The sequence below is a fragment of the Mus pahari genome, chromosome 1 (genome assembly GCF_900095145.1).
Source record: "Mus pahari chromosome 1, PAHARI_EIJ_v1.1, whole genome shotgun sequence".
NCBI classification, from domain to species: Eukaryota; Metazoa; Chordata; class Mammalia; order Rodentia; family Muridae; genus Mus; species Mus pahari.
In genome coordinates this window covers 44068059-44083363 of record NC_034590.1, presented here as the reverse complement: position 1 = coordinate 44083363, position 15305 = coordinate 44068059, and the positions used below count along the sequence as shown (strand labels likewise).

Sequence of the window (15305 nt, the reverse complement as noted above, 5' to 3'; positions counted from 1 at the left end):
AGACCTCCTTAAGTCCTCAGTGAATGACTACTGGATTTTTAGAGAAGAAACCACGTGTTCATGGGGATTTAAAAGTTTAAATTTTGTATATGGCTATTTCCTTCCAGAAAACCTAAGAATGTTTCAGAGATGTTTTCTTGAATGTATGGAATTTCTGACTTCCTGAATAAAGAATTTAAGATTACATTTTTTCCCCCCATCTCCTTAAACAGAAGGTGATTGAAAATTCCATGCCTTCGGAGATAGCGATAAAGAAGCTTTATAGGAAGGAATTAGGCATGTGAATTAGCTTGGACATAAAAATAAAGTAAATGGACATTAGAACTACTTGGATGGTTGTTTGTTCTCCTGTTTTTAAACGTAACTGAATAGCAATGCTAAAAATAGTCCTTACTAGGGAGGAGGCTCCTGGTGACCTCTGGAGCTGGATATCTTTAAAGTAGATTGACTCGTTTGTTCTCAAGGGAATCCTTTGAGAATGGTAGTTTTTCACATTACAAAGGAGAATAGTCTAGTGTAAGGAAATTGAGCGAATTATTCAAGATTACACAGTTACTCACAAGATGTCTATGCACTGACTTCAGCATCCCCATGTGGGGGACCTATAGGCCTATGCCTTTTTTTTTTTCTGCAAGTTTATATATGGATGAATTTAATAATGTACTTTATTTTGCTTGTGTATCTCTGAGTGTGTCTGTACACATACTGTCTATAGATGAGTTTATGCATGCTGAGGTATATGTGTGTGGGTCAGTGGACAATTTTTTGAAAGTTACTTTCTTCGTACTGAGAGTACGAGGGACCAGTTTCTTCAGGCTTGTGTGACAAGCACTTTTATTCACTAAGCTACCTCACTGGTCCTGTTACTAGGGTTTAATGCTTCACTGTATGTTTTAGATTTTCCAAGTGGGAACATGGAGGAGCTATCTCAAATGGCTCTGGTGACACACTTCTTTCATTGTGACACACTCCTGTCATTGTGCAGAACACCACTCTAGATGACAAGTATATCTGGGTAGTTGGTTTTTTTATTTTCTATTTGTAAAAGCATTTGTGTTTGGGATGTGTGTGTGTGTGTGTGTGTGTGTGTATGAATTTGGAGGTCCCAGGTTGATTACTGGAATCATCTTTATATATATTTTATATAATATATATATTTATATATATTTACATATTATATATATACATATATATATGTATATATATATAATATAGGTATGTAATTTATTGTACCCATTTTCCTTGCTAGCAGTGAGTCATATTTTATGGCTTTAGAACCAAAGTGACAATGACATTCTTGAGATGTGCAGCTTGTGTCTGTGCTGGCTGTCTAGCACAGTGAACTTGGCCCTGACTGGAAGGCCGAGAGAAAGGGAAAAGAGTAGGGTCATAATTAGCATTNCGGGCTTTGTCAGCAAATGTCTATGTTTGGCTCCTGGATCTACTGAGACTCTGTCAAATCTACAGGCTTATTTAACCTCTCTGAGGTGTTTCTCTCATATGTAGGTAAGAGTGAGGGTACCATCATGGGGATCGGCATGAAATAAATAATACATATACTGGTATATATTTATTATTTATATATGTTATAGTCTCAAATATATTTATTTATCACAATTTATAATTTATTATAATTCATTATAACAAATTTAATTTATTATAATATATATTCATTATATCATAAAATAAATATTTATTTTTATCCTTTGGTAGGGTCCTTGAATTAGAACCAACGCTCATACATATAATTAGTCTCTTCTGGGGTGCCTGCTCCTGTTGCCTCAGTCTGGAACTGTAGATAAGATACCAGGCATATGCTGCACAGACCTGGGTTCTGGGGATCTGAAACCATTTCTCAGCAGGCCCTTTAACTACTGATCCCCCCCCTCCAGCCTTCCCCCTCCCCTCCCCCCATGAGGTTCTTAGGCCTGAACTCAGCTTTCTACCCCACCGCCTGCCCTCAGCTCTTTCCCGCAGCATTAGGCTGAGCCACCAGGTGCCCTTGCTTTGTCCCCCTTCTCCTTCATTCTAAATTATAAGCTGCTGTCAGATTTATATGTGCAAAGCCTGCCTCTGATCACTTTACTCTCCTCCTGAGTGAACCGAAATTTCCTTCCTCTTCATACTAAAATAACTCCAGATGGACCAAAAACTTAAGTGTAAAAAAAGAAAATGTACAAAAAAAAAAAAAAAATCAATGGGAAGAAACACGGCTGAATTAATTTAAAATCTTACAGCTAAGGAGGAAAATGCTTCTAAGCAGGACGTGAAAACACAAAGCCAGGAGTCAGCCCTTGGTTAATTTCACTAAATAAAAACAAAAATAACTTATGGCCAGTAATAACTCGTTAAATAAATTGACAAGCTGTATAGTTGGTGAGCAATTTCCATAAGGAAGCATTTATTCCGGTTGTAGCTAGAAGAGGAGCTGAGCCCACAGAAAGATAACAAAGTAATTAGAACAGCAAGCCGATTGACAATCACAAATAGATGTTGCAACAGCAGGAAAGCCACTCAAAGGGTTGAAGATAGGGGGAGACAGAAGTAGGCCCCCCCCCCTTCACCTGCTAACAGATTAAAATAAAGGTTTCAAATGTTTGGTGTTAAGGAATATGGAGAGAGATGGAAACATTGTTTGCTGAGTGTGGCGAGGGTTTAGGAGATTTATATTTATTTGTAGGTTGGTGTGTGTGTCTTTATGTGCTATGTATGTGGGTGCTCTGGGAGGCAAGAAGTGTTGGGTCCCCTGGGAGCTGCCCCGAGTGAATGCTGAGAACTGAACTGGGGTCTCCTGCAAAAACAGCAAGGTCTCCTTTCCACGGAGCCAACTTCCCTACCCCTAAGCTCAATGAGCTTTAGAAAGCAACTCTATAATGTCTGTTAGAACCAGATGGAGCCTCTGCCATACCCGCTGTGTTCTGAACTTGCTATAGACCTGGGCTTCCAGGATAGGCACTGAAGCCTGCCGAGTTGAACTCCTATCCACAATAGGTAAAATCTCACTGACTTGTTTATACTGATACCACACAGCGAGGATATGTTTAGCTGCAAATACGCCAAAAGGTGCATATTGTCCGTGTGACCCAGGCTTCAGGGCATATATTACTTGAGAAAAAAAGGAGTCGTTTAAAAACGATTATTATATTTTCCTGTAAAACACTCAAGAAACTGCTTATGGATATCACACCAGACAAATAGGATGGAGGGGGGGCAGTTAGGGGATGTTGGCTTTGTTTCATATTGTACCTTTCAAAGTTGTGGGCATGTGTTACTTTTGCTTAAAAAAATAAAATGAAATAAAAAGACTGAACAGGAAATAAAACACCCACATTTCTTGTAGAATAATAACTAAGCCTTTATTGTACATGTTTAGGGCACTTTGGTCTCTGACTTAAAACAGCCTGCTGTAATCTATTTCTTTTCTTTTTTTATTTTTCTCTTCAATTTCTGGGTTCACTGAAATGCTTGCTTAACATTATAACTCTGATTATATTTGGGGTTTCCCCTCTGCCCCAATGACCCCAGACTTTGTTCCTGTTTGCTCCCACGTTGATTTCCACTCTTGCCTCCATAATTTGAGCCCTCAGCTGACATGCGAGGTAGGATCTGTATTTCCTACCTACTATTGAGCAGAACTCCACACCATGTTTATTTCTTTTGACCCTTACCCCCACTCCCCAGGGCCACATGCTGTGTGGTAGGGGTGCCCTTGCTATCAGATTCAGAAGAGCAGCATCCTTTGCTGATAGGGTCTTCGCCACACCTAGGGTAGCTAGCAAGCAGTAAGACGTGGGAGGGACCAGAAGTGTTTGTGGTCTGGTGGCATGGCTGACAAGTACAGGGAGTGTCTCTAGGTTCGTGGGCCTGATGAACAGGAGCCACCATGATGCAAATAGTTCTTAGGGGGGTGGATTTAGTCCCTCTCTGCTGCAGGGATTATGACCAACTACCAGTTTCTCTTGCAGATACCTCCATTCCCAGGGATCTGTATGGGGTTAGTTCCAATGTCTTTGTTAATTCTATAATCCATCGGTATGTACCTCCTTTATATAGAACATTGTATATAAACTGCCATGTATTTGTGTGTAGGTGTGGTATTATATGTAAAACCTTCATAAACATTCTGTATAACCTACATGCATTTCTCTTCATATTTTGCTTCATCTGTAGATGAGTTACACACTATCAATGCCATGTCAGTAAATAGTTGTTGTGTGTGGGGAAAATGACCATAACAGAAGTCTGTACTTACTCAGTAAGGACACATTTCACATATTTATAAAAATGTTGTTGCCCAAGATTGGATGAATCTGTGCATGCAGACATTCTGTTATGGAAGCTACAGTCCATCTAGTATGGGAGAAGGTGACTGGCCCTGGACCCTAAGAGTGTTGGTTTGGGGCTCTATGGAGGCACAGCCTGATCTCTAGTTCTTGCTTCCTTCTCCTCTAAAAGTATCAACTACCATAGGAGCCTCTTTGTATCTGAAGCTCCCAGTGAGGAAGGTTAAAGTCCACCCATTCAGGTGTCAGCTCAGCATTTGTATCATGTGGGAGTCGCATTCCTGAGCTGCTGGCCCCCTTTCAGAATCTGCCTAGTTGAGATGCCACTTCCCTGACAGTCAGGCACTTAGGCTCAGAGAGGGAGAGAAAAAAAAATCATCATGCTCTCCCCCCCTCCTCGCAAATTTTCTCTAACAATTAACACTGCACTAACTTGACACCCTCTTTCCTTGTTTGGCTTTGTAAACTCTGGTCCTTTTTTTCTATTAATTCCAGACATTAATATTTTCTTTCATGCAACTGCCGCCATTCACCCGTGAAACAGTTTGAACATTATGTAGCTGTCAAGATGCCTGGGGATTACCCAGTATGCCTTGCCTGTGAGAAAGTGACACCACAGAGGCCGAGGTTTGAGATGTTTATTTTGAGAGTACGCTGACAAGCATGAAGGTCTGATCCCAGAGTGGCAATTTCATTTAATTAAAGGCCTCTTTTTATTATAGTTTCCCCCCACTTTTTTTTTTTTTTTATATATATATATCAGGATGATTGTTAAAGCCTGCCTAGCCAGAGGTGTTCTCTCAAGCTGCTGAAGGAGGGGTTGAGCAGATGCTCGCTCGCCAGTGAGAATTCCACTGAGTGGCTGTGAATGCATTTATTTTTACTAGCCCTCAAGAACTGTTCAGCATGGGTCTGTGTCTCAAATGAAGGCTGGGCTTCTGTTCCTATGCTGCCAAACTGTAGATAGTAGAATTAGACACCTATGATCTCTGTAGATTCTTTTAATTTCTTTGTTTAAAGTTAGTGCCTTTGTATTCCATGAATGCTAACTCAGAAAGCTCCTGCTTTGGTAAAGCTATTGACATTGAATAATATATACTCTCTTGTTCTATAGTGATACCACCTCCCATTCAAATAGCTGGGGAATGGTAGTCCACTTATTTTCAATGCTTCTAATAGAGCCACATGGAAAACTTAAAGGTGTCTAAGCGTCAGACTGTTAAGGAATGATAGTTCTCAATGACATGTGAACATTTGCCGCAAAGGAGTGGAATTAATTTATGATAGGATATTTGTAGATGGTATTGGATTGATTTTCATATCAAGAAATTCATTTCAGTTGAATATTCCTGGAGCCTGTCTGGGGCCCTGGATTCAACAATAGGTCCTTGCATGGACTTTCCTAGGGCTGGGTTTCACCATGGACCACAGGGCCATAATTTTACAAGTCACAAGCATTATGTTAGTAGCATCTTGAGCAAGCCTCCCCTATCTCCCTGCAGATTGCTCGTTCCCTCTTGCCCCTTCACTGATCTGGTACAGATGAGCAAGTCTGTCCTTAGCCTGTGAGATGACGTACACATCCATGGAACACATAGGCAGGACACATAATTCACATGTCACGTTTACAAGCTTAGTTTGTTTTAATTGATCTGAGAAAAGTGAAGGCGGATCTACCATCAGGTTTGTGTTTGGGGGTGGGGTGGGGCTGTATCAACTCCAGGGCTATTCATTCTCTTTGGCATCCATTTCAAAGCTCCCCAGGAGGGGCCACTAGGGTCAGCTGTGTCAGCTCTGAGGCCAGCTGAGGATCTGGCTGATGTGCCATTCAGCTGGCCTTGGGTGCGGACAATGTATGCAGCTTTGGTGCAGGTGCGTGGAGGCAGCAAAGAATGCCCACTCTGTTGTTTTAATCTCTATGCCCCGGGTTCCAGGGCTGAGTTCCCCACCCCCCGCCCCCCAACACACCGTCTTTTGAATCAGTGGTTGCAGAGACTGGTTTATTTATTATGATTATATTTTAAGGGATAGAATTTTGTTGAATCAACCATCTGCTAAATATTTGGAAGTGACTTATTTCCCTTTTCACGGACTTTATGCTGATCCTAGGAGAAGCGAGCTTCTCCCCAGGACTCCTGACACCGCCTTGATTTTTTTTTTTTTTTGAATTTATTTTGTGGGCAATTGAGGGGTGACAGATGCACAATGAAACCACATAAGGAGCTCAAAGAGCCCATTCATATTCAACCACTAAAAGATAAAATGGAATTAGTCATCTGTCCTTAAATTGTAGCATTTCTCCCTTCCCTGTGACACCTCTAGGGTTTCTCATTCCTTCACAAAGAGACACTGATCTCTGTGTGTTCTCTGGCTTCCTTGGGGCCTGGGGACCGTGGGGGGAGAATCTTGACTTGGTAGAGATGCTAGATTTTTACATGTATTTTAAAATTCTGTCTTGTTCTCCTTTTCTTTTAAAGGCACGAGTGATCCGTATGTGAAATTTAAGCTGAACGGGAAGACACTGTACAAAAGTAAAGTCATCTATAAGAACTTGAACCCAATTTGGGATGAGATAGTCGTGTTGCCCATCCAAAGCCTTGATCAAAAGCTTCGTGTGAAGGTGACAGCCCCAACAGCTTTCAGACCAGCTCCTGGCTTCCAAATATTTACTCTTCGGTAGTTCTCAGGCCTCTTTCAAAGTGAACTTGCCTCAATTAATCCTTCCATTCTGCTCTGAGGCTGGATTAAAATAGTAATACCATAGGAGGAAAACAATTTTTAAGACTCTTTACGAGACTGTGTTTCCCTCAAATCGGGGAGACACATAGGCTACAAAGTCACCGTGTACTGTGTAAATAATGTCCTTATTGGCTATATTTAAACTTACTTAGCATGGAAGAATTATTACTGGCTCTGAAGTGGTGACAAGTGTAGACACTGTTCTCATTAGAAAGAACTTTATATGTAAGAGTGCTACAAGCTACCAGGTGTAAGTATCAATTACTCCAACATCTGGGTTAAAACTGTACGAATGGAGCACAGAATAGGACGTCTGTACGTTAGTTAGCAAGTTTCTATTTAATTGGCAGGTTTGCTCACCATGGAACATGCTAAGTTTTAATGAGAGGCCAATTAAACTACAGAAAGAGTCCATGGTGTGTAATATTTTGTTGAATTTGACCACTGCTTCAAAAGTCATTTTTGTTTTTGTTTTGAGCATGGTTGGCAAAATAGGCAAGCTGTTTCTCTGTATTGGCTTGCCTGTATCTTTCTTCAGCTTCACTCTACAAATTATTGTAATGATTGAAAAGATGGATTTCAGAGTCTCCAGCCTATTCTGTATGTTAGTAATGGGATGATGAACCCAGCTGGCTTGAACAACCCTGTGTGCTAATGCCCAAACCCTTTTCCAGGTGTATGATCGAGACTTAACCAAGTCTGATTTCATGGGTTCTGCCTTTGTCATTCTCAGGGATCTTGAACTTAACAGGTATTGTATTTTTACCTTGAATCATTATCAATGAGTTTTAGGGAAAAACCCACATTCATATGAAATGGTGCTTATTTAGATTTTTTTCTTTTAAATATTGAGGTCCATAATTTAACTATCTGTTTTTATACTTTATTTTAGTGATAGATCAGGAAGATCAGTAAACCGATGTTCAATTTGATAATGTCAGAGTTTTTTTAACCCCAGAAAATTTATTTTTACCAAACGTGTTTCTCTATCCACACCCAGCTCCCCATAAACACCTCACCTTATCTAGTCCTTATGCAGAGGGAGTAGGGCTTTTTCCATAAGCTTCTGTCTTGTCCTATTTCCAGTTAGTGTTAAAAATCACATTCTGTGTTTTTAATTGCAGGACTACAGAACACATTTTAAAATTGGAAGATCCAAACAGTTTAGAAGATGACATGGGAGTGATTGTGTTAAATTTGAACCTAGTTGTAAAACAGGGTGATTTCAAGAGGCACGTAAGTGTGGACCTTTCTGTTTAAACTCTCCATGGCGACAGCTTCTTGAAGACTGTCCAGCAGACAGGATGACTGTCAATCGTATATTAAGGGGGAGAAGTAAGCTATTTGCATCAAGTATCAGTGTGTGGTTATGCACTTTCTTTCTCATGAACCACTGGACAGACTACCTAGGTAATTAGAAGTTACCTGGCTTACTTAAGGTATGGTTAGGATTGCTATTAAACTCATAGAATGTTTCGCCTGGATAAACAAACCTTTGAAAATATAGTTTTCTTGGATATCAGAGTTTCCCTTTAGTCGTTCTTAGCTTCTGTTATGACTTTCATGTGTTCGGTGATGCAATCAGTTCCCAGAATTTAATGTTTGCATCATGGGTTCTGAGGTGATCCAGTGTCCACTCACAGCACGGTCGAGACCTTTGCCTTCTTTCCTGGCTGTTGCTTTTAGCTGCTGACTTTTTTACCACATGGGCATTGGTGAAAATGCAAATTTTGATGTTTGCTTATCCACCACATGGAAATTTCTCGTTAGCACACTATACAGTGGTGATGTCTGCACCACCAGTGAAGCATTTGATTTTGTTAAGATAAGATAGAAAGTCTGCTCTTATAAGTAAACATGCTGATGAAGATTATAATCTCACTTTCATATTCATGGATTGCACATTATAATTCCAATAATTAAAATAAGAACACAATGTGTTTGATTACAATTTACTGAAAGATTAAAAAAAAAAAAGCTAAAAGAGTGACAGGAGAAAGGATATTTGTGTTACATTTAAACCTGTATAGAATTCAATATGAAAATCTGAAGCCTGTTCACAAATTAGGCTTCTAATAATACCTTATAAATTAAATATTCCTCATTTTAGCTGTTGCTTAATCTTTCTGTTGGAATTTATTTCATAATAAAGACCATATCTAATTTATTAGTAAACTCCCAGAAGCTAGCTTAAAGTAATAGGAAAATTGTACTGAACATTTTTTTCAATTGCTAGAGTGTCTAGTAAACATTAGATTTTAAAATTTGAAATCCTGAAATTAATTTACTTAAAAATGACAGACTAAAATTATGTATATAAATAAACATACACACTCGGCACCTCAATGAAACTGTCACTAGGATAAAGATGAGCCTCGTCTTCTCTGTCCCTTCTATGTGGGGCTTTTCTGTAGTTTCTTTTTTTGTCTTGTGGTTAATTCAGAATCTGTACCCTAGATCCACTATTCAAGTGTATAGTGGGTGTCACGTAACTTGAGGTGGGTGCTAGGCTAAATTAATATGTGATATGAATAAGTATTCTTGCCAGGTGCCCATGGCAGAACACTTAACAGCCATTGTGTTCTTACAATTTCTTTGGTGACTTTTGTAAAGTTGGTTTCTCTCATGAACATGGCTGCACCTTTTGAATTTATATACGTCTCACTAGACCTGTGTTCAGCAACCATTTTGCATTTCAGCTGCATTTCAGAACCACATTTGGAATCTTAAAGGAATAGCAGTTTGATTTCAATTTAGCTCACACTGCAAAGCAATTAATGTAAGAAGCATCTTGGATCGGCGCTTGTGATCGGCGCATCTGGAACTCTGTCTTTTCAAGGTTCAAAGAGCATCCTTTGGCTTCATCTAACTTAGCCTGGCCTCTCTTTAATATCTGAGCCCCGTTTTCTGCCTCCTCTGTTGAGCTTGCTAGAATCTCTGCTTACTATGTGCTCGCCCTACGCCTAGTAGAAGCCAACTGTACAGCATAAACTCTGAAAGCAGAATCACACAGAGCATTGCCTGTCTCAATTCATTTTGCATTATAATTTCTTGATTTAAGCATTACCAATGGGTCAATAATGGAGAGATGATTTTTTTTTTTTTGAGCCATAAAGAGTTATTCTACTTAACGGGACTATCATGGTCCACTTGGGTATACTAAATAGAAAAAAAACTTTCTTTTTATTAATATTAAGTAGATAATAAATGGTGTTTTCATTCGGGGTTTTTAACATGGAAATGACTTTCCCTTGGACCCGGAGGTAGATTTATGTCATTAGTATGCTTGGCTTATAAATTTCTGCTAATGTGTATACTGTGGAGGAGTTCTGGTTCAGAATCTTCGTTTTGTACCCGTTTTCCTTGCTAACAGTGAGTCATATTTTATGGCTTTAGAACCAGAGAGACAATGACATTCTTGAGATGTGCAGCTTGTGTCTGTGCTGGCTGTCTAGCACGGTGAACTTGGCCCCTGACTGGAAGGCCGAGAGAAAGGGAAAAGAGTAGGGTCATAATTAGCATTNCGGGCTTTGTCAGCAAATGTCTATGTTTGGCTCCTGGATCTACTGAGACTCTGTCAAATCTACAGGCTTATTTAACCTCTCTGAGGTGTTTCCCTCATATGTGGGTAAGAGTGAGGGCACCATCATGGGGATTGGCATGACCGTGGCATGATCATGGCATGATCAACTACAGGTGTCAGACCTGGTAGAAATACAATGTATGTGGTAGCTTGTAGCATTATAGAAAGGTAGATATCATGTTAATAACCTAACCTGTTTTATCTTTATCTTCTGTGATTGCTACAGGAAATCAAGTGTTTATACAAAAAATAAACAAACAACCCCAAAAGACCTAATAGCTTCATGCCCCTTTGAGGTTGTCGTTAATGTCAGTGGTTGGATTAAGTGAAAATACTTGATACTTTTATTGAGAAAATACCTGAATATCTTATTTTAAAGCCTAGTTGTAGCACCTGTCACTATGATCAGGTGCACAATGATGAAGTCACCATTTCTCCAGGACAAGTATTATGAACGAGAGCCTTTAGGGTCTCCCTGTCCTGCCCTAGCTGCTGCTAGTAAAATGGAAGTGAACTTCTCTTGACAGTGATTCGTTTTCAGGTTTCCTCTTGATTGAGGAGACATTAGCAAGGCAGACATGTCATTTACTTGCATTTCTTTCTTTTCCTTGAGCATTATAGTAGATGTGATCATCTTGGTTAGCTTCATAATTTAATTGCAGTATCATGAGGTTTGGCACATTTTAACAAGCAGGAAGCTAGTGAGACAGCCAGAGCAGGGCATTGTGTGACTGGATACTGACTTGGGAGAGGAGAAGGACTTCACTGAAAGAACCGTACATGAAAGTGAACAGCTTATTCAGGACAAGGGAGGGATCAGAAAGAGAACAGTGTGAAATGTGTTGGCCTTCAACCCTCTTTTCTTTCTTCACACATTTGCTTGATCAACTAAATTAATTAAATTGGACAATAATGATCCTAAAGTTTTTTTAGTATTTTTTTTTTAATTAGCTTACAAAATACCAGATTTCCATGTGGCATAAGTTCTGAATTCTTTTTCCGTTATTTTGACCATCAAGATTTAACCTTTGAAAGTAATGGAATTATGTTTTCTAGTAAGTAAATTTATCGATGACCTGAGCATGAACTGACATTAGTTAAGAATTTACAAACAAGTTTTACAGTGCTCCCTAAACATTGTCAGTAGGAGGGATCTGATATTCTCCTTTTCGAAGATGAAATTATACTATTGCATTCATTTTCAAAAATGTACTGACTGAGATTGAACGGTATTTGTCTGCCAAGGCTGATTCATTCTGAATACTCTGAGGAAATGACTAATACAGCCATTTATTAATGGCTAATAAATTAATGGCTAAGTGTGATTTTTTTTTTTTGTTGTTGTTGTTGTTGTTTCTAATTTATTTTTTACGTGAGCTTAATTTTTTTATGGGGAGGGGAGTGATGGGTAATGCTAACTTTCAGATTTGGGAGCAATAATGTGAATATAATCTGCATTATATGCAATGCAAAGTAGTTTAATTACATTATTAATGATCCGATGTTTCTCTCTTTCATTCTGGTATCTTCAATATACATTGAAGCGTTGGTCAAATCGGAAGCGGTTAAGTGCCAGCAAGGTAAATTTGCTTGTTTTTGTCTTTATATAATTTGGATAAAACTTCATATTTTTTATAAATTAGATCTGTGTGTGTGTGTGTGTGTGTGTGTGTGTGTGTGTGTGGTATTGCTCAGACTTGATTTGTAACAGAATGCTTTTATTTCTTACTGTTTTAATAAATAAAAAGTGAAGAACCTCTCTTTAGAGTTTTATTAATTTAGGGCATGACCAGATGTTGGAACTTGTGCTTGTTTGAGTGGTGACATTCTATATGTACTGGGCATGTTAGAATTTTACGCTTCATTAAGCTTGGAACACTTAGACTGTGGCACGGTTAGCTGCTGTCCCTTCAGGAAGTTATTTGCCATGAGAAGCTATTGCGAGTATTTCAGGGGCCACATGAAGACTGGCAGAATCTGTGGCAGCCATTATAAGTCTCAATGATAACTTCTAGAAAAAAAAATTATTTCTCAGTTGTTAAGTAGAAATATTTCTTCATGAAGTGCTGGTAGGTTATAAATCATTAATATATCTAAGCATTTGTATGATATTTTACATTTTATGCAAGTAGGAATACCAAGGAAAGGGTTCTGAACTTAATCTTTTATTAAGTTAATAAATTACAAAATTATAAATTAGGTAACTAAATGTGAAAATTATTCTAAAAGTAATCCCCTAAATTATTTTTAACTTAAGTTACCATCTCTTGCTCCTTTATCAAGAGATGTGGAATTGTAGTTAGATGATTTAGTACTTTAGGCTCTTGGTCAACTTTGATTTCAGGATGTTGGGGCTAATGACTATTTCCCTATATAATATGGAATCTGTATCTGAATCAAGAATTCTTAATATTTTTGAGAGAGAGGGGCAGAGAGGGAGGGAGAAACCCAGAGACAGAGAGACAGATTGAATAAGACTCTCTTGCATCAGAAATCAGTAGGTGGCAATGATCTGATGGCACACACTGATATCGGTGTATCTTTTCTGCATTTTAAACATGCTGACAGAATTATGAAAAGGAAACTGGTTCTCCTCCCACCTCACTGGGTTCCCTGCTCTCTGGTCTGTGTTGAGAAGCAGAAGAGGGCATGGTAACAATGATGTGCTGCAATCTCAAGCATCCTCCACCTTTGCCTTATTCCTATCCAGTCACTAGAGGGTAGGAGAACATCATTTCTCACCATGGAAGGGAGTCTGGCTCTCTCTCTCTGTATTAAGAGTTGCTGTAACCACCCAAAGCAGTAAAGTTTCCCAGAATGCCTTGGTTGAAGCCTGACAAAGCAGTATTTTCTCCTTTATTGATTCGGCTACTGCACTAAAACACCGGTACTGTACATCAATAACCATCTTTACTTAGGGAGCTTCAGTCTGTGGAAGAGCACTGGCAGTTTGTGGGAGAACATAAAGGCAAGAAACAGAAATTGTGAGCCTGGGGAATATTGGAGTCTAGGGAGGACAGGAGAGGTTATGGAACAATGGCCAAAGGAATGAAGGGGGTAGGAAACATGTCGACGGCTTGGATAAAGATATCAAAAATATGAAGGAGTCAGAGGATCCAGAGAACAGTATTTATATAGAGATATGACAGAGTTATGTGTTGAGGCTTAGCTGTGTGTCTTATTTTTCTCTTACTTTCTGGAATTTTGACTTCAGTGTGTGTTAGGCTCAGGAATGTAATAAATACCCAAAGCCATTACATATGTTTAGTACCATTCCAGACGAGGAAAAAAATGATGAACACGAGAAATATTCATATGTGAGACATGAAGATTATACATTGGTGAACACTTAATGGTGATGTCACTTTCTTTACATTTGAAAGTCTGCAGTTTCAGAAGGAAACTGAGATAGTTTATAAATTGTCTGAGAATTATACACCCACTGCCATTAACACTAGAAACATGGATAAAATTGTCTGATCATATCCCTTTTGGTATTTTTAAAACACTAATGTCTTTAATTATTTAAAAATATTTTGTATATGTAAATGTTCATTAAATACATATCTGCATAACACATGCAGGCCTGGTACTTCTGGAATCCAGGGAAAGGAGTTGGATCCCCTGGAGCGGGAGTTACAGATGGCTGTGAGCTGTTTGTCAATGCTCAGTATTAAACTTGGAGGAGCTAGAAGGGCAGTTCTCAACCTGTGGGCCACCCCCCCCAGGGGAGTCACATAGCAGATATTTATATTTTGACTCATCACAGTAGAAAATTTGTAGGGATGGAGCAACAAAATAATTTTATTATTGGGGCTCACCACAAAATAAAAAGCTGTATTACAGGATTGCTGTGCTAGGAAGGTTGAGAACCACTGGAAGAACAACCAGGGCTCTTAGCTTCTAAACCACTTCTCTACCCCCATACAAATGTCTTTTTTAGGATTTTCATATTATACTTAGCCTTAGAAAATGTCTGATATGAGAACTACTTTGCTGTAAGTATAGAAAAATATACTCCTGTGCTGCCTACAGCATAACAGGGATTTTAACCTCAATCTGATTTTGACGGTGCCTTTGTTTAGATGATTGCTTCTTTTTCTCTATAACTTTTATATTTTTGGGGTTGCCTCAAATGTTCCTGAATAAGAGTGTCTTTGTGGCGTGTTTTAAAATGTATCTTTGATATTTTGCCCCAGATTTCAATGTGATGGATATGGAAGGACGGCTTTTTAAGATAGGCTTAGCTTCCATCCAGAAAAATCTTTTAAAATGATCATTGAATGGAGAAATCGGGGTTTTATATAGTAGATCACAGACTGGCATGTCCTTCTTTTTCCATCTCTGCTGTGCGGCAGCCAGTGTAACTAGGGCTGCTCCAAGATTCACTTGGGTGTACTGTGATACCTGCCGCAGCTCTATGTAGGAATACTCACAGCAGTTTTGCCCACCATGCAGTTTAATGCAAGAGAGGACACAATCTTAACTAGAAATGGGGATAAAAGATCTGTGGTGGTGCCTAGACAGCTTGTAGCTCAAGCCTTTCTTTCTCTGTCTCTGTCTCCATCTCTATCTCTGTCTGTTTCTGTCTTTGTCTCTTGTCTCTCTCTCTCCCTTTCTGTCTCATGCATGCTCATGTATGCATACCACACACACTACACACACCACACACACACACACCACACACACACACACACACA

General features: G+C 39.1%; 1 protein-coding gene across 1 annotated transcript in view; it reads left to right on the top strand.

Annotated features, from left to right (window-relative positions):
* The window catches only part of Mctp2 (multiple C2 and transmembrane domain containing 2), a 221499-nt gene that overhangs the window by 70278 nt on the left and 135916 nt on the right, over window positions 1-15305 (top strand). The window contains exons 5-8 of the mRNA XM_021210215.2: window positions 6761-6903; window positions 7697-7773; window positions 8147-8258; window positions 12150-12185. Coding sequence (XP_021065874.1) covers window positions 6761-6903; window positions 7697-7773; window positions 8147-8258; window positions 12150-12185 — 368 coding nt within the window. The remainder of the gene's footprint in view (window positions 1-6760; window positions 6904-7696; window positions 7774-8146; window positions 8259-12149; window positions 12186-15305) is intronic.